This window comes from Sylvia atricapilla, chromosome 20, assembly GCF_009819655.1.
Source record: "Sylvia atricapilla isolate bSylAtr1 chromosome 20, bSylAtr1.pri, whole genome shotgun sequence".
Lineage (NCBI taxonomy): Eukaryota > Metazoa > Chordata > Aves > Passeriformes > Sylviidae > Sylvia > Sylvia atricapilla.
In genome coordinates, this window is record NC_089159.1 from 9,913,576 (window position 1) to 9,932,157 (window position 18,582).

At 58.6% G+C, this 18,582-nt stretch overlaps 1 protein-coding gene across 1 annotated transcript; it reads left to right on the plus strand.

The window, feature by feature from the left end:
- The first annotated feature begins 6,393 nt into the window (after nt 1–6,393).
- On the plus strand, nt 6,394–16,921 carry DUSP14 (dual specificity phosphatase 14). Its single transcript, XM_066333544.1, has 3 exons — nt 6,394–6,554; nt 14,554–14,641; nt 15,963–16,921. The coding sequence occupies exon 3, from the start codon at nt 16,081–16,083 to the stop codon at nt 16,675–16,677; it is 597 nt and encodes a 198-aa protein (XP_066189641.1). The 5' UTR covers nt 6,394–6,554; nt 14,554–14,641; nt 15,963–16,080; the 3' UTR covers nt 16,678–16,921.
- Nucleotides 16,922–18,582: the final 1,661 nt, after the last annotated feature.

Genomic DNA, 18,582 nt, shown 5'->3' on the forward strand with positions numbered 1-18,582 from the left:
TCCCCAAGAGTAATTATCCTGTGGACCTGAGGTGCCATTGAATGTGAAGTATTTTGGTTTGTAATAAAATCAAAATGACTTGAAACAATCTTACATCCACATCCCTGGACTCGGAGTGAGACTGTAAAGGTCACACAGCTGCCTGGATCTATATCCATCAGCTCCTCACCGGGAGAGAGGAGATAAACACCCAGCGGTGGCTGTAGGGATGGGGCCACTGCATTTCCTAGCAAATATTACTATTTAAAGAGAAGCAGCAGTAATAACCTACGTGTTGAAGATTAAAGTCTCAAACCTGAGACTGGGGATGCCAAAGGAAAGGCACAGTAAGCTGTAAAACCTTGGGAATGTTTTTCCCAGTTTTCTTTTAAACGTTAAACAGCCAAGCTGCCTTTCTTTAGCCCAGCCTTTGGGGTGGCTTACACCCAAAGGCAGCGGAGGAGGGCCCTGGAGCCACCCTGGGGTCAGCTGGGGATGGATTTGGGATTGGGAAGGGCAGCCCTCGCTGCACTCCGGCCTCGGGGATGCAGATCCTTAATTACAGACTCGGGTGGGCACGAGGCATTAAAAATGGAACAAGGCAGGTGAGAGACGGGCGCTTCGGGACCTGCAGAATTGGTGGCACCGGGGCCGGGGTGACGCGGGGAGGCTGCGGCTGCTCCATCCCAGCGCTGGTTTAGTCACGGCGCTGAGTGAGGAATGCGCGGAATGAGTCTTCCCGGGGCTCTGCTATCCGCCTGTCATTAAAGCATCAGCGCTGGGGTTTTTTTTTTGGGACTCCCAGCTGCCGTCACCCCAGCAGCAAAGGCGCTGGTGACTCAGCCCGGGAGGTGGGGGACGTCCTGGAGCGCATCCCGGGGGCTCCTCTCCCCACGGAGCAGATAACGCCGATAAGGACGGCACACAAGGAGCCCTAGTTTTCGTGCCTGCTCAAATTGCCGTCGGGAGGGGGGCCTGTGAAACCTAAACCGCCTCCTCGGGAGAAAACGCCGGGCTGGGGCAGCAGCGTTGGAGCCGTGGTTAGAGAAAGCCCAGGCTGCCGTCCTGGGGAGAAGGGACAAGGGGAACATCCAAAGCACGTGGTGATGCTCCACAGTGATCTCTGGCCTCCAGCAAACTGGCTCGGTGACCTTCCAGGAAAAGCCAGCACGGATTTATTAGTGGCTGTGGAGAAAGCACACGCAGTGGGGACAGGCAAAGCACATTTCCCCAGCCCTGCCTGTGACTGGAGCCCACGGACAGCAGGGACGGAGCCCAGCAGCACCAGGCACACCAATTCCTGCAGCCCCCAGCCCAGCCGGCTGCTGCCCAGGGAGGTGAGCACACCTCCACAGGGGAGCCACGGCCACGCCACTCATCCCAGCCACTGTCACACTGGCACAGCTGGCTCAGGACCGTGTGGGACCCCAGCAGGGAGTAGGAAGAGCAAAGGGAGCACAGAGATGGGGTCAAGCAGCAGCTCAGAGTCCACAGGCGTCCAGCATTTTGTGTGTCATGGAGTGGGAGCTGTTGGGCAGTGCCTGCCCCACCACAGGCTCTGATGGCCACAAGCAAGGATTGTGAGCACCCTCTGCCCTAGGGAACCCTGGCATCTCCTGAGCTCCCTGTACAATCACCAACATCTCATTTTTTTGCAAAGCCTGTCTGGACAGCCAATGCTTTATGAACCAGGCACCAGCACTCCCCAGTGGGAGCGAAATGGGAATAAATGGGAGCTCAGAGCACCTCACGCAGTGCTGGAGGGGCAGAGCACCCTCCAGGCTGAGCTCCAGGGGATGTCTGGGGTCCCTGGGGTGGGCCAGCCCCCAGCTCAGCCGCCCAGGAGACAGGCACTGACCTGCAGGCTGGGCTGGAGAGGAGCAGCAGTGTCCTGGGGAGGCTGAGCTGCCTGAGTGCCAGAGTGCCAGCCCTGGGCTGTGCAGAGAGGGGTCAGGGCACGATGAGGAGCATCCCCAGCTGGGCTGGAGGCACACAGGGCACGGCTCACGTGGCTGCTCAGCCCCTGACTCAGCAGGTGAGCACAGGGTGAAACTCACCCCACCCTCCCGAGAGGAACCAGCACCCTGGCACCCCTCTGTGCCCAGCATCTCACCGAGGGAGCTGCCAAAACACAGCCAACACGGTGGAATCCCTGCTCTACACAGTATCCCTGCATCCCTCTGCCTAAAGAAGGGCCAGTCAATGCAATAAGGGGACCCCAAAAGCAACAAACAGCAGAGCTGCTCCTGCTGACCCTGTAGAGCCCACGGTCACCCATCAGAGGGAAAAGTGGCCTTGGGGGACAGCACTTTCCTCCATGAGGCAGCTGGGTGGCCAGGAGCAGGCAGGGATCCTGGCATGCAGGGCAGGAGACAGGGATTGTCTGGTGGTGACTAAGGTTGTGGCACATGTGTGGCTCCCCACAGCCCAGCACACCTGGGCTGTGGAAACACTTCCCATTTCACCCACTGGCCCCACAGATCAGAGCAGCCCGTGGATTTGGGAAGGGTCACACCCTCATGGCCACATCCTGGGAGCCCCTCGGCCAAAACCCTCCTGCCCAGGCAGCTTGGATTGGAATACTCTCCCTTTCTGCTCCTTGTGCTGCTGCAAGACGAACCAACCCCTGCTGTGCCTGACGTCCCTGTGGAGCTGTGACATTCCTGCCTCCTCAGCGAGGCCTCTGCTGACCCACATTCGGCCACTGAAGCCCCACGTGGTGACCCAGGCTCAGGTTTTGTTCTCTCCCATTAAGGAGCTGCAGCCCCAGCGCCCGCTCCGGAATCTGCTCCGCGCTGTCACCTCGCATTGAGCGCCAGGCGGCCGATGGCTCCAGCTGGGATTTATCCCCAGAAGATCCTTCTGTGCCTCCCCTGGGTCCCTGCTGCCGTCAGGGAGGCCAGGAGGGGAGGGCAGCACCCCAAACCAGCCCCTCCAAGGCTCCCTCTGGCCGGGCTGTGGTTGCTGCCAGGGCGCTCAGCGCCTGTCACTCCGCGGTTCCACCACCCTGGACGCAGATGTTGCTGCCAAAAACAGCAGGTCCCAGATCCTGAGCTTTTTGACTCACACAGGGACCTTTTATACATCACACTGGTGCAGGTGGTTGAAGGCAGGGAAGAGTCAAGTCTGGTGTAGCCATGGAAACTGGAGGGGATGGAGGGATGGATGGATGGATGGATGGAGGAATGGATGGATGGATGGATGGATGGATGGAGTGATGGAGGGATGGATGGATGGATGGAGGGATGGATGGATGGATGGATGGATGGATGGAGGGATGGATGGATGGATGGTGGCAGCAGAAGGCTGCTCCCCTCTCAGCAGGCCTTCGTGACCCTGAGCACACCCCGAGCCAGATCAGGGGAACACCCGTGATTAAGATAATAGCCCTAATGACCAGCTAATGGCCCGTGGTCAGGCGCACCCTTCGGGAATGTGCCCCTGCTCACCCCAGCACAGCCAGCGGGCACCTGCCAGGCTGAGCTGGGCAAGGTGCGTTCACAGAATCACGGAATATCCCAGCCCACAAGGATCAGAGTCCAAGTCCTGACCCTTCCAAAGCCATCACCCCCAAAGGCAGCACGGGCTGTCATCAGCCACCACTTCAAGCATCTGGGCCCTACACAGTCTTCAAACCTTTCCAAGAGATGCGCAGTTCTACAGGAAAGGGGAAAACCTGTCCACAACACCATGTCTGCCTTAGAGGAGAGCTGCTGCTGCCCCACAAACCCTGAGCTACGAGTGGGAGCTCAGGCTGCCTTCCCAGGGCTGGGGGTCCCCCAGAGGCCCTGCTGTCCCCCCCATGCCAGGGCAGAGAGTGTCCCAGAAAGCACCCAGTGCCTGACACCTCCCCGGTGCTCAGGAGCAAACCCTCACAGTCCCACCTGTGCCTCAAACATCCATCCTGGACAAAACTGCTCTTTGCAGGAGAGGGCTTGGCAGGACACCAGCCCCCAGTGGCCCCAGCCACCCACCGAGTTCCCCCAGCTCCCGTGAGTGAACCCCTGGCCAGGGTTGAGTGGGGTGAGCAGCTGATATTCCCTTTTAGCTTTGTTCCCTGCTGTGTCCCTGGGTCAGAGGCCTCCCAGGTTTCCCCTCTTTGCATCCTCTGTCCCTCACCAAACACACATAAATCTCCCAGCAGGGTGAAGGTTAAAAGCACAACTTGTACCAGCATTAAAAAACACCTTTAATTGTGTCAGTAGTTAAAAACTGCTCAGGATGAGCAGTGCAAGAGTCTTTTTGACGTTCAGTGGTGGTGAGGGGGAATGAGGGGTTTAGATGCTTGTGGAGGGAATCCCACAGGCTGCCACTCAAAACCCATCCTCGCCTCTCCCTACGCTGCCGGTGGCCGACAAACGCCACCCCAGGGCAATAAACCCCCTGCCAGGGCTCCGAGCCCCCAGCCCAGGGACCCCAGCCCAGCCCCGGGGGCTCAGCCGTCTCTCAGCTTCTCACACACTTGTGGTCACCCGGGGATTCGTCTCTGCCCCCGAGACGGCGCAGCTCCAAGGAAGGCAGCAGAACTGATGCAAACGTGGAGGCAAAGCAAACCTTGAGCTTGGGGAGCCAAAAACCCTCACAATTTCTTTTTTTTTTTTTTTTTTGGCCTTTTGAGGTTTTCTTAATTTGTCTATTTTTGTTCCTCGCCCACCTCCGCGCTGAGTGTGACGCGAGCCCTCGCTGGAGAGGCAGGGTTTTAAGGGAGAGCTCTGGCTGTTATAAAGCAGCGAGGTTCTTGGAAAAACAGCCTCTGGAGCAATAAACAGATTTGGAGCTGAGGGCTGTGAGGGACGGCTCCATCTGGGCTGCTGAGTCATGAAACCTGCCCGAGCGAGATACCAGCCGAGGGCTCGGGCTGGGGGAAGCTTCCTTATGAGGGATTTGGGCTATTTCGGTCGGAGCGTGCGACAACAAAACCAGAAAGCGAACAAAAGCGGGCTGGGGTGGCCACGCTTCGCTCCAGCAGCCGCGGGGTTAAGGCAGAGGCTGCCCTCCTCCTCCTCCCCCTCTTCCTCCTCCTCCTCCTCCTCTGCCAGTGCCAGCCTCGTCCCGTCCCTGCCATGGTGGTGGGAGCAGAGCCTTCTCCTTAATCCCACAGTTGAGCAGCTAAAGGCAAACTCCCTTTGCTGTGTGGATCCCCTAACTCATGGCATCCTTCCATGGGGATCCCAGCCCATGTTATCCTTCCATGGGGATCCCAGCCCATGGCATCTCTCCGTGGGATTCCCAGCCCATGGTATCCCTCCTTGGGGATCCCAGCCCATGGCATCCCTTTTTGGGGATCTCAGCCCATGGCATCTCTCTGTGGGATTCCCAGCCCATGGCATCCCTTTTTGGGGATCTCAGCCCATGGCATCCCACCACAGGGAGCAGAACCCACCCTGCCCTGGGCAAGGGTCCAGCCTGGCCCTCGGGGTGGTGGCACAAGAAGCTCCAGAAGCCTCAGGACCACCTGCCCTTCCTTCACTGTGCTCCCAGTGTGGGGAGGAGCTGTGGCTTGGGGTGTCCTGAGTCACAAAAACCAGGTTCCTCGCTCTCTCTGTCAGGGCTGGCCCCCTCCCCAGTGAGCACCCATCGAGCCGAGGGACTCTGGCACATCGCCACCCCAAAGGGACCCCATCTTGTCCCCACACGTGCTGGCAGGGTCCCCACGGGGACATGGCATGTCCCGTCCCTCACAAGGGATGTCCTGGGTCCTGCCACATCCCCACACGCTGTCCCAGCCTCACTGGGACTCTGCCACACCACCGGGACCACCGAGACCACCAGGACCACCTCTCCCTGCCATGTGCCTTCACTGACTCCGGCACATCCCATCCTCACAGGGACCCCATCGTGTCCCCACTGGGATCTCACTGTCTCCATCCTCACAGGGGATGTCCCCATCATGTCCTCACTGCAAGCCCCCTTTTTTCCCATCCCCTCAGTGCATTTTGCTGTCCCCACAGTGTCCCCACAGCGGTCCCATTCCCACAGTGTCCCCACAGTGTCCCCGGTGTCCCCACAGTGTCCCCACAGCAGTCTCGTTCCCACAGTGTCCCCGGTGTCTCCACAGTGTCCCCACGGCTCTCCCGTCCCCACAGTGTCCCCTCTGTCCCACAGTGTCCCCACAGCGGTCTCATTCCCACAGTGTTCCCACAGAGTCCCCGTTGTCCCAAGTGTCCCCACAGTGTCCCTGCTGTCCCACAGTGTCCCCACAGCGGTCTCGTTCCCACAGTGTCCCCACAGTGTCCCCGCTGTCCCAAGTGTCCCCACAGTGTCCCCACAGTGTCCCCGGTGTCCCAAGTGTCCCCACAGTGTCCCCGCTGTCCCGCAGTGTCCCCACAGGCCGGGCGGGCCGGGCGGCGGCGGCTCCTTTAAGCGGGGCCGGTCTCCCGGAGCCCCCGCCCGGAGGCCGGGCCGGGCCGGGCCGCCCCCCGTAGCCTGGTAACGGCGGCTCTGCGGGCGGGGGCGGCCCCGGCAGCCGCGGTCAGGTGGCACCGCCGAGACGGAGCCGGCCGAGCACGATAAAAGTCCCGGGCCGCCGCCGCCACGGCCGCGAGGGATCGCGGAGCCGCCGCCGCGGAGCCATGGTAGGGCCGGGCTGAGGGGATCCGGGCCGTGAGGGCTGAGGGGATCCGGGCCGTGAGGGCTGAGGGGATCCGGGCCGTGAGGGCTGAGGGGATCCGGGCCGTGAGGGCTGAGGGGGGCCCCGCCGTGTTCGCTGTTTTCGCCGTGTCCGCCGTGCCCTGCCCGCCCCGCGCTGGGACCGTGCCCTCCGGAGGGGACCCTAAGGCGGGGACGGGGCTCGGGGACGTTCCGATCCCCGCCGGGCTCGGGGCTGTGCCGTGGGACAGGCGGGACGGGGCAGCGGCGGCGGTGCCGTGCCGGGGGTGGCCCGAGGAGCGCGGGGAAAGCGGCGAAGAAGGCGGCCGCTGCTCAGAGCCCGGCGGGACAGCGGGGGACACCCGGCAGAGCTGCCACGGGCACGGCTCCGGGGCTTCTCTCGGCGTGGAGCCAGCCCCACGGCGGGCTGTGCTGTCCGGGGCTCTCCATCCCGGGTCCTGCCGCCCAGCCCTGCCGCGGTGGCCGTCCCTGCCTCCTGCCCTCCGCTCCCGGGGCGCCCCGGTGCCCAAACCCCGGCGGCTGCCCGGCCTCACGGCTCCTTGACTCAGCTCCGGAGCAAAGCTGCTTTGAGCAACACCGGTAATCAATGAGTGGCTTTTGGCTGTAGGGAGATGGGGCAGGGTTATAACCTGTTCGACTGGGCAGCAAATGAACCTTTTATTCTCGAGGTTTGAGCGCTGGCAGATGCCCTAATATCATGTTGCAAGTGCAGTTTATCCCTAATGCCCCTGCCTCGGGAATGGTGGAGGATTAGCAGTGACAAAACACTGTTTTCCCTTATGATACACCGGATCAGCTGCCCCTGCTCTGGCAGGGAGTGGATTCCTCCCCCAGGCCTGGCTGTAAACCTTGCTGTTTGCTGTGTTCCCGGAGGCTGGGACGGGCTCGGTGGCGCTCTGGTTCCCAAGGAACGAGAAGGAAGGATCCCCGATTTGGGGGACACGTGCTGTTCCCCGCTGGCAGAGAGATCTGCTGCCGCGACTTGGCTGACGTGACCCTTGTGAACGTCAGGGAACAGTAATGCAGCAGGTTTTAATCGATTTATGCCTGGAAGGTGTGAACGTGCAGCTCTGCCTTGTCCTTCCTGCCCCCGAGGGCTCGCCTGGGTCCTGGACAGGGACACAGACATCCCGGGTTCCTCCAGGAACAAAGGTGAAATCCCAGGGATTTCATCCCAGCCCTTGCTGCGGGGTCTGCTCTGGGCTCTGGCACTGCTTCCCCGTTGGTCAGGGCAAGATGGGAATTTGTATGGCTTAACTCAATAGCTGATCCCAGCTGGAATCTCGGAGCTGGAAAGCCAGAGAGCTCGTGCTGCTCTAGTGCTAGAAATGTACAGGGTGTCGGGGGAGATCTCCGTGAGCCAGGCTCCATGGGAGGGAGGAAAAGGATGAAGAGCCAGGGCAAAAAAGTCTCAGGTCTCTTCTCTGGGAGCCAGAACCAGCTTTGTCCCAGGGAACCAGCCACCTGCTCGCCTGGGTGTGCAGGAAGAGGCTGGGAATGAGGAGTGGGGAAAAGGCAGTGGGCCCTGGGATCACCACACATTGACCCCACCAGGGCCATCTACTAAAGGCTGTTCACCAGAGAAGCCTTCCAGGCTTCCTGCCACCACTGCAGACCTTTCCTTCCAGGGTGGTTTTCCCTAAAAGAGTGGGGTAACACCTCAAACCAGGCACGGGAGCTTCTCCCGGCCCCTCCTCTCAAGGTACACAACCCTCAGCACACACACCCCCATTTATGGCTTCAAAAAGGACACTCTGAGCAACCATAACGCAAAGGGAAGCATCTAGCACGGAGGGCTCTGGCGTTTGGAAATAGCTGAGGAATCTGTGAACAGGAGCCCCAGCTCCCTGGATGCTTGGGAATAAAGCCAGGAACTGGGAGGCAAAGGCACTGCCCACCCTTCCCGGGGCACCTGTAGTGCAGGCAGTGTGTGGGCTGAGCTCACACAGCTACTCCCCTGCTTTAAAAATAGTATAAAACGATAATCCTCAGGCAGGTTTGGGGTTCCCAGGAGGGGGGATCAACAGGTGCTGCCACAGTCACCCCAAGGCCAGGTGGGTCAGGGTTCCCAGGCTATTGAGAATTAATTCTCATTTCTTTTCACCATCCCACCCTGCAGTGTGGGGAGGGTCTGCAGGTCCCTCCCTTCGAGGGCAGGAGTCCTTTATGGGGGAAATGTGAATTTACACAGCATCCCTGAAAAAGGGAATTCCCCCCAGCCTGGAGCAGCCAGAGAGACCTCCTGGGAGCCGAGAGGAGCTTGCTGCTCACAGGGGAAAGCTCCACACATAAACCCCATTTCCCCCCACTGATGAACATTGGCCTCGCTTCCTGTCACCCTACACAACCCCATGGATGTGCTCAGAGGTGACCTCATTCCTTACAGCTGCTCCCACCCTGGCCCAGCCAGCCCCTGCCCGGCCTTGGGGAGCGTGGGGAAAGCGTGGGCAGCCCCTGCCCGCCGGGAATTCCTCCGGAAGGGAATGTGTCACCGTCAGGCTCCTCAGGGTGCCAGCTTTGAGACCCCCAGAGAAGCCAGGCGGCTGAGAGCATGCCCCAGTTGGCACTGGCCCTGGAAGAGGCCCGGGTGAGGCCGGCGTGGAGGCACCGGACCGTTTCCAGGACACGTTGCAGTGAATTTGCAGCTGCCTTCAATTTTACGGGCTCTGGGGTGGGCTGGGGCAGAGCCCCAGGAGCTGCAGGCACAGCCCTGGGCCCGGCAGGGTCACACACGAGCAAACACACCGAGGTCCCCGTGTTTTGTTCTGCTCACAGGGAAGAGATTGTGTCCCTCCTGTCAGCTGTGACTGCGCAGGGCACGGCTCCGGAAAAAAACAAGGCTCCATCTTGCAGCACCCCGGGAGCCGCAGCCAGGCGTGGGTCTGCTCCCCGAGTGTGCCCCCTGCTCTCCATCCACGTCCCCCGGGGTCACCCTTGGACACAGGGAGCAGGGCATGGAGCTGTCCTAAACTCCACCTGCAATCCAGATGCCATCAGCTGGCGCTGGAATAATCTGTAGTGCTCCAGAAGAGGCGGTATCTCCACCCGGGGCTAGAAAACAGCCCTCAGTGCTCAGCCGAGGAGGGAACCGATGCTGCACACAACTGTTGGATCCCGTTCGTGCCTCCTCAGAGCTTGGTTCTGGTTTTTAAAGCGTTTCATGCACCTACCAGGAGTTTTTAAGCAGGATGCAGGTGGCCCCGTGCCCCCACTGTGCTCTCCCAGTGAGCAGCACACAGAGCGTGGCGTGCAGAGCCCGTGGCTCTGAAAGCACAGACGTGGCGTTTAACAGAACGATGGTTTGTTTTTCTTGCATCAAATCCTCTTGCTGCTTGCCGAGGGAGGCTTGTCCTCGGAGCAGAGCGAGGATTTATAAATACCAGCGCCCGCTGCCCGTCTCGCTCCGTCCCCGCGGCCAGGAGCTCTCCCTGTGGCCAGAGGTTTGGCTGGCAGCTGGCAGGATCCAGCTGCCAGCTGGAGAGGGAGCAGTGCCTGCTCCTGCTCTAGAGGGGGTGGCTGCACGGCAGGATCGCAGCGTGGCCGTGGGCAGCTCCGCTGGCACGGCAGCTGGTGGCAGTGGGGATGGAGAGGCAGCCGAGGTGCCACCCTGCCTGCCAGCCTGGGACCCTGCCCATGGGGACAAGTGGCATCCTCCTTGCAAAAGCCTCACCGCCTGTTTTTCCTGCTGGGAGAACGGCAATGGAGGAGTGAGCCTTTGGCTGGCAGAGCGCTCAGACACTGCTCACTGGGTTGGAGTCACCACCCCTTAGCCTGGTGCCAGCCCGAGGCTGGGTGCTGCCATGGGGCTGAGCCTGGCTGTGCAGCGAGGGTGGCTCATCCTCAGCAGAGGCAGGAGGCAGCAGGGGAGCCGTGCCGAGCCCTGGCCTCACCCAGGGCACCGGGCACCCCACTGCTGCCAGCGGGAGGGACACGGGCCGTGACACAGCAGTGTCAGCTGTCACCCCTCTGAAGGCAGCAGGCTGGGACAGGCTCCTGAGGGATTGCCAGCCCTGCAGCCCGGCTCTGGGAGCAGCCAGGACTCTGTGCTTGTGGATTAAACTGCTTCATCTGGCGTTGAGTTTCCCAGGAGAGCCTGGAACGGTTTGCAGGGTGTCTTGTTTTGCGTTTTGGGCACGACTCCCCTTTTTGTGGATCCTCTGGGAAGTTACTGGTGTGTTCTGGCAAGCGCCGGGACCCGGCTGTGCTGGGAGCTGCACAAGCAGCCAGGGCTGCTCAGAGCTCCGGGCAGACAGATTATTATCTTGATTTAACATCTGACAGCTCCCATCCTGCTCGGAGAGGCCGGCACAGGCTGCCAGCAGAATCAATCAGGGGTTGGTCACAGCATCCTCTGTCTCAGCCCAGATCACCCCGCCTGCTCCCCTTCCTTCCCCGTTCCAAACCTGAAACACTCGACCTTTTCCATCGTGAGGATGTGCTGATGGCTCTGACCCACCCGGGAGGAGCCTGTAATGGCTCCAGGAGCACAAGCAAAGGCAGGAGAGCAGAGCCCCGGCAGAGCAAAGGGCTGGGAAGAGGAGCCGGCGGCTCCCACACATCCTCTCCCCTCCCGGCTCTGCTTTGGGCTCCCTCGGACTCGGCACAAGCAAGCCCTGACCCGAGAATGGCTGCAGTTTGTGCTCTCTGCTGAAATTTATTTGAAATGCCACTCTCCAGGACCATTTCTGAAGCAATTTGCTGTTCAGCCTGGCTGGGAAGAGCCCTGAGCAGGCTCGTTCATTCAGCGCCTGCGATATTGACTCTTCTCTTTACTGCAGGATTAGAGAGCATTTGTCATCTCCAAAATGAATAACTTTTCCTCTCCTGGGAGGGGGGAGAAGCCTTGCCTCAGTACTGACATTTTGCACACCCAGCCCACAAACCTGCTTCGAATCCCAGATGATGATCTGGGAATTAAACCAGGGGCTTCAGTGTCTCTGCTCCAGGCCCACCCTGCACTAAACCCACGGTCCAGAGGGAGGCAGAGGCCTGGGGGAGCTCTCACCTGTCCAGGTACCAGCCCCAGGGTTGTCTTACTGCCAAACAACCCAACAGAAACTCAAGTCCCTCAGGGACAAGCCACAGCCTCTGCTCTCAAGACAGAAGAGCTGTGTTAAACAACAGACAAACAAACAAAAATCAGAGCAAACCACCCAGCAGCACCAGAATAAGAAGGCAGAAGCTCAGACTTGCCAACTCATTGTCTAGAGCCCAACCAGTTCTCCCTCCTGTCCTGGAGATCACAGTATTTAACTCACAAACTCACCCTGTTTGTCATTTGAGCTTCCAGAGGTGTTTTCAAGTCTTTCTCAGGAGGCCCAGGAACCAGCAGTACGTTCCCATGGGAATCTCAGCCTTTGTTAAGAGGACTGCGTTCCCAGGAATGAAAGCAAGAGAAACAAACTCCAGCTGTTACAAGATTTGGAAGAGCAGAGCCACGAGCATTGCCGGCAGCAACCTTTCCAAGGGGCTGCACCACCAAAACACCAACCATGGCATTGGGATCGCTGCACTGCTTTGGAAATCCTCTTACCTGGAAAGGAGCTGCTCTGAGGCCAGGAGAGCCAGCCCAGGGGGATACAGCCAGCCTTCCATGGGAGCAGCTACCCCGGGCCAGGCACCTGCCCCTCCTCCTGGGACGGGAGATCCACAGAGCTCAGCCTGGAGGAAGAGCAGGACCCACCTGAGAGCTGAGGAGGGTGCAGGATGAGATCCAGGCTGGATGGGTGCTGGAGAAGTGTCCCCTCGCCATAAACCCGAGGATGGTGCTGGCCAGGAGCGCTGGGAAAGGACCCGGAGGCTTTGAAGAGCAGAGTGTTCTCCAGGCTGTAATTAGCCACTGGCTTCCCCCACCCCTGATTATGCAGAGGAGGGAAATGGCAGAACCCACCAGTCTGCCGGCGAGGGAGGAGGCTGCTCCTGTCCTGCCCCTGCCGCACCAGGGTCCCTCTGCCACCCCAGGGTCCCTCTGCCACCCCAGGGTCCCTCTGCCACCCTGGCACCCCATTGCTCCCCACGGGCTCTGTGCACGGGCAAGACCAAGGCACACTCTGGACAGGGATTTGCTGTGGGTCAGGGCTGCTACAAGGTGAATTCATTCATTAACTGGAGTCAGCTCAGAAAAAGGATGTGATACCTGGTTGTTACCGGCCCACTGCCAGCCAGGCTTCTCCTGAAGGACCATCTGCACCCTCTGGGGGTGTCAGCCCTCTGCAGAAAACCCCAGTGACATCCCAGCTCCTTTAGGGACACTTCTGGGTCCAGGACAGGCTCTAGCACTCCGGGGCACCATCTCTGGGCTGGTGTGACTCCCCAGCCAACACCATCACTCAGAAAGCCCAACCAAGGAGAAGTGGGAGAAGAGGTGGGGTTTTATTTCACAGGAGTTGTATCCTGGAGGCTGAAGGGGCAGCTGGTGCCTCTCCCTGCGCCCTGCCAGGAGCCTCTTGTGCAATCGGCCTTCCCAGGCACAGCCACGCCAGGCTCTGTGTGTGCTTTGTTCCGTCTTCAGCGATTTTTTTTTTCCCTGCACTCAACAACGGCTGGGAAGAGGCTTTTCATTCCTTTTCTCTTTCCCTGCCCCAGCACAATGACGGCAATGGCTGCGTGAAGAGCAACAGTGTTGGATTACGGCGGGGTGCGCTGGGATAAGGCGAAGGGACTTCCACGGGAGCAAAAACAGGCGACTTTGGGCCGGGCAGGAGGGATGCAGCCTGGGGACAGATGGAGGCTCACACCTGCGAGCCTGGGGGAGCTGCCGATCCCAGCCGGAGCCGCTGGCAGCCCAGGCAGACGGGGCTCTTCCCTCCATCCCCAGCTCCGAGGACGCCAGCAGCTGCTCAGCCCGGAGCGTGGGCAGCAGCGTGCCTCTGTCACATGCCCGACACAGCACGGCGCACTCGGTGCCATCCCCGCTGCCAGCGCCGCCCAACACGGCAAGGGACGGGCACCTGTCCCCTGCTCTGCTGGCTGTCCCCAGTGCTGGGCACAGCAGCCTCATCCCCCGCTTAAATAACGAGCTTCTCGCCAAAATATTCCGTCCTTCTGGCTGAGAGCTGCTCCGGGTGGGGTGGGAGCTGTGACGGCCATGCCGGGGATGTCGGTGGCACTGGGATTAGCAGCTTGGCTGTCCCTGGATCTCTGGAGGTGTCCAAGGCCAGGCTGGACAGGGCTTGGAGCACCCAGGGAGGGTGGAAGGTGTCCCGGGGATGGGATGGGATGAGCAAGGTGTCCCTGCCCAGGGATGGGATGGGATGGGATGAGCAGGTGTTTGCTGTCGGTGAAGCAGCCCCGGAGTTTGCAGAGCCAGCCCAGCCTGTCACATGCAAATCCCTGGATAAGTTCCTGCCTGCAAACAGGAACCACTTTATGGAAAGCAGCTGAGCCCTTCCCAAACTGCCTCAGGAGTGCTCCGGCTCCCCCGGGAACAGCTGGAGGCTCGGCCTTGCTCACAGCTGGTTTGGGGCGGGAGCTGCTCTGGCTCTGCTCGGGTCCAGCAGCGTTTCCCAGAGGATTCACCTCCACGCTGGGGAAAGAAGGGGATGTTGGCCCCAAACTCAGCTTTTTGGCTCTGGCATCAGGTCTGCCCCTTCCCACTCACAGGGACAGGGAACAGGGGGTCCCAGTGGGTGACTCTGGGCATTGTCAGAGGGACACAGACCTGCCCCAGCGGTCTGGGCCTGGGCAGATGCTAAAGAAGACATTACAACAAATTAATTACTTAAATGACTTAATTTTTTTTGAGCCATGACTTCTGTGCCAGCCTCAGATTCCTCTGGGCTCACCGTGATTTTGAGTGCGGTGTTGGCAGGAATTGGTGACATTACAGTGTTGGCAGCAAGTGCCACCCTGAGTCCTCAGTGTCTCTGTGGGGAAGCCGTGGTCCTCCCTCCCAGTTCTTGGAGACCCACCTAACTCGAGTCCAGTGCAGATCCCAGTAAAATCCATGCTCTTTTCTCTCCCCAGCTCGGCGTTGGACACACTCCATGAACCATCCCAGCCCCAGCAGCCCAGGTGCCACTCGGTGATTTAGAGCAGGACTTTGTTACCAAGTGTAAGTGTCTCAATCCTTTGCATTGTCAATAAGAGCTGTTTGAGAGCAGGGATTTCCCCTGCTCAAAGAACTTTATTCCTTTGAAAAAGCCACACCTTTCCTTGCTGCTCCGACTGGGTGACTGCACTGGGGGGAAGCTGAGCAGTGGTAGCTGCAGCAAAAACTTTGTTGGGGCAGGAACTTTTGCAGCTTTGGGTCCACAGCTTCAGGAGCTGCTCAAGTAGCTGCCAGCAGGGAAGAGCCATGTTATGCTCATTACATTTCTGTACCACAGAGCCAAAAATCTACAGGCAGCACCACCAGCCACTGCTGGGACCTGCCAGTGCTTCCCAGAGCACGTCATGAGGGCAGACAGCTAAGGGCTGGGGAAGCCACAGCCCTTTAAAGGACCCTCTTAACGTAATTAAGGATTGCTGGAGGGACAGATCCCTCTCCCCAAGGCCTTGAGCATCCCCCCAGTCCCCTCAGCTCTGCCACCAGGGTGGGCTCAGAGGTACCTGGGCAGGGGCTCCCCAGCCTGCACAGACTGGAGCCTTTCCTCTGACCCTCTCAGGAGAACACACAGACTGCCAAACTGCTGATACTCCAGGGCTCATCCTCTGGCTTTGGAGATGCCCCACAGGAGCAGGAGGAGTCGGAGCAGGGACCCTCATGGGCAATGCCAGGCCTCTGCAGTGTGTGTCTCTCTGCCAAGCATTAGTCAGGCTTAAAGCAGGACAAGAGCCTCCCCTGTCCCAGCCTCTGCTCTTGGGTTTGACTCTCAGCTTCTGACATAACCAGGTCACTCTTTCCACACTTCCCCTGCCTCCATGAGGGCTGATGACTGATGGGGATGGACGTGACTCACCGCCTTTCCTAATGAGCGACTTTTCTCTGTTTATGTGCTTTGGCGGGGCCTTTCCTACACCTAAAAAAGGAGAAGGGTGGCACTGGGAAGAGGGCACTGTGCTGGAAATTGCTGGCATCTACTGTTCCTCACCATCCCTTTGAACTGTGGCCAGCGGTGAAGGTGTTGTGTTTAAGCATGGAAAAGGTGTAGCTCATCTTCCACGTGCTGGTCCAGGTGAGATGCTGTCCAGGCCCACAGGTAAACCCTTGGCGAGTAATTGCAGCTAATTAGGCTGGAAGATTTTTTTTTTTTGTTACCATCTGTCCAGGCAGCGCCTGAGGGACAGTGGTAATGAGCACTGTGAAACCAGCCCCACATTCCCCACGGAGCTTTGCCAGGCCACGGCAGGGCGAGCTGGGCTTTCCTGTTCCCTCACACAGACACAGGTCAGGGACGGCTCCCCGCTCATGCGGCCTCACTTGTGTTTTGCAGTGACTAAGCAGCGGGAGCTCTCGCTGTCCTGCCACCACCAGGCCAGACAATCCCTCCCTTGGCTGAAGATCCCGTTGGCTCTCTTCCCATAATGGAAGCCTGAGCGCCAGGATCCTCCATGACCTCCAGAAGCCACAACTCCCTGCCGAGAACTCTGATGGCTCCTCGAATGCTCTCCGACGGCGCCCTGGGGGGCATCGCCCAGATCACGCCCTCGCTGTACCTGAGCCGGGGCAGCGTCGCCTCCAACCGCCACCTGCTGCTGTCCCGGGGCATCACCTGCATCATCAACGCCACCATCGAGATCCCCAACTTCAACTGGCCCCAGTTTGAGTACGTCAAAGTGCCTTTGGCCGACATGCCCAACGCCCCCATCTCGCTGTACTTCGACAGCGTGGCCGACAAGATCCACAGCGTGGCGCGGAAGCACGGGGCCACGCTGGTGCACTGCGCCGCCGGCGTCAGCAGGTCGGCCACGCTCTGCATCGCCTTCCTCATGAAGTACCACAAGGTCTCCCTCTTCGAGGCCTACAACTGGGTCAAGTCCCGGCGCCCCGTGATCCGGCCCAACGTGGGCTTCTGGAGGCAGCTGATAGACTACGAGAGGAAGCTCTTTGGGAAGACCTCGGTTAAAATGGTACAGACGCCCTATGGCATCATCCCAGACGTTTACGAGAGAGAGAGGAGACCCCTGATGCCTTACTGGGGAATTTAATGGGACTGCGGACGGGAAGCACAACGAAGGGACGCGCTGTTCCGAGTCAACCAGACTGGAGACATTCCCTTCTCCTTCTACAGCCAACTTTGGTTCTCTACCATACAGCAGAACCTCGATTCTCACCTCACTAACCTGCAAGGCCAACGATTCCCGTCGAAGCATTTTTCTCTATGGGGATTTCCCATCCGCATCTCTGATTTAGCAACACCAGGTCTCATTACAAGTTTATTCCTTCCATAAAGCCTCCGTCTTTTATTCTTTTTTTAGTCAGTTTATTAGAACCCTCCGAGGAAAGGCCTAAGAGGCACTGGGCAGAGTTGATGGCCCAAGTGCGCTTCCTGCTGCAGTAGTAGCCTGGATATTTTGTTATAGCTTGTTTGCTTCCTTGCAAAAACCCTGTAGTGGCTCAGGAGCAGCACTAGTGAGGCCCTGCTCCACAGCAGGTTTTCCAAGCACCAGGGAGGCAGGAAAACAGGAGCTGTGGTGCTAGTGCTGGTGTTTTCTTTAACATCCGTAGTGACTCTCAGTATATAGTGTTTGAGATCTTTAGTCAGCTCTTAATCATATTCAAAGTTAGGGGGAAAAAATAAAAGGGAAAAAAAACAAAAACAAACAAAAAACCCCAAGTGAATCAGTCCGTGTCGGCCACAAATAAAATAAAAATTGAGCAATTCAAATCAAATAAATACAAGATCCTTTTTCACTCATTCCATGCCAGGAATAGTCCTGGAATACACTTCAACTACTGGAGAATGCTGGCGTGTTCTGTGGGTGGAAAGTTGACAGATCTTGTTCAGACGTGGCTCAAGACAGGAGCGAGAGGGTTGAAGGCGCTGGGCAGCAAAGAGATGCTCAGGACTGTGCGTGGCCCCGGGGCTGGGCTGTCCGTGCCCCGGCCCCGCAGCCCGCCCAGCCCCGGGGGAATCCGGGAATCCTGCCTTAGCCCATTCCTGCCTCTCTCCATTCCGTCCTCACGGTTATGCTGCATCCCAGGGTTGCTCCTCTCTGTCCCCAGGGTGGGTGACAGAGGCTTGGCTGGCAGAGTGTGCCAGGAGCCGACTCCAGCCCCAGCCCTGCCCTGGGAGAAGCCTTCCCGAGGCTCCAGGGGCAGGCACTGCTTCCTTGGAGTGTGACTGGAGCCCGGGAGAGCCCCGCTCCTGAGCAGGCACCAGAGTTTCTGTGGCCTCTGCAGGAGGAGCAGGCAGAGCGCTGCCATCGCTGCCTGATTTAAATGAGATTCTATACTTGTAAAAAAAAAAAAAAAAAAACACCAAAAATCAATAAAGATTAAACCAGAACATGTGTTGGTTTCCTGTTCCAAACGGTGCTAATGGAGCTCCAGCAGCAGCCTAAGGCTCAGCAGTGCCTTTAGACAATTCTGGCTGAGGGATGTTTTCTCCTGCTTTTCCTGATGAGTTTTTTGCCCTGCTGAAATAAAGGTGAGGTTTGCCATCAGCTGCTCCCAGCTCAGGTTCCGTGGCTGGATCCCAGTTCCAGTGGCAGGCAGACACAGGAGACTCATCTCCTAAATTTATCAGGAGTTAAACTTCAGCCAGGGAAATGGCAAGTGAGGAACGAGAGAGTGAAAATCAAGATTAATCACTGGTCTGGAGACGTTCCAACACATGACATTTTAAAGGGGTAAAAAAAAAAAAAAAGCTAAAAACTGAAATCTGCTCACAAAATTAAACTTTACCTAAAAATGGGCAAAGTAGGGTTTAACAGCGTTTTTAGTATAAAAATGAAAAGTTAAAAATTCTCCCCTTTGAATTATTCTAGGGACTTTATACACACACTGCCTGAGGATTGAGGGGAGAGGAGATGCTGATGTTCAGCCAAGAAGGCACCAGAGGCTGACTTTAAACACAAGGGAAACTTAGACCTATAAAAAGTGAAATTGCC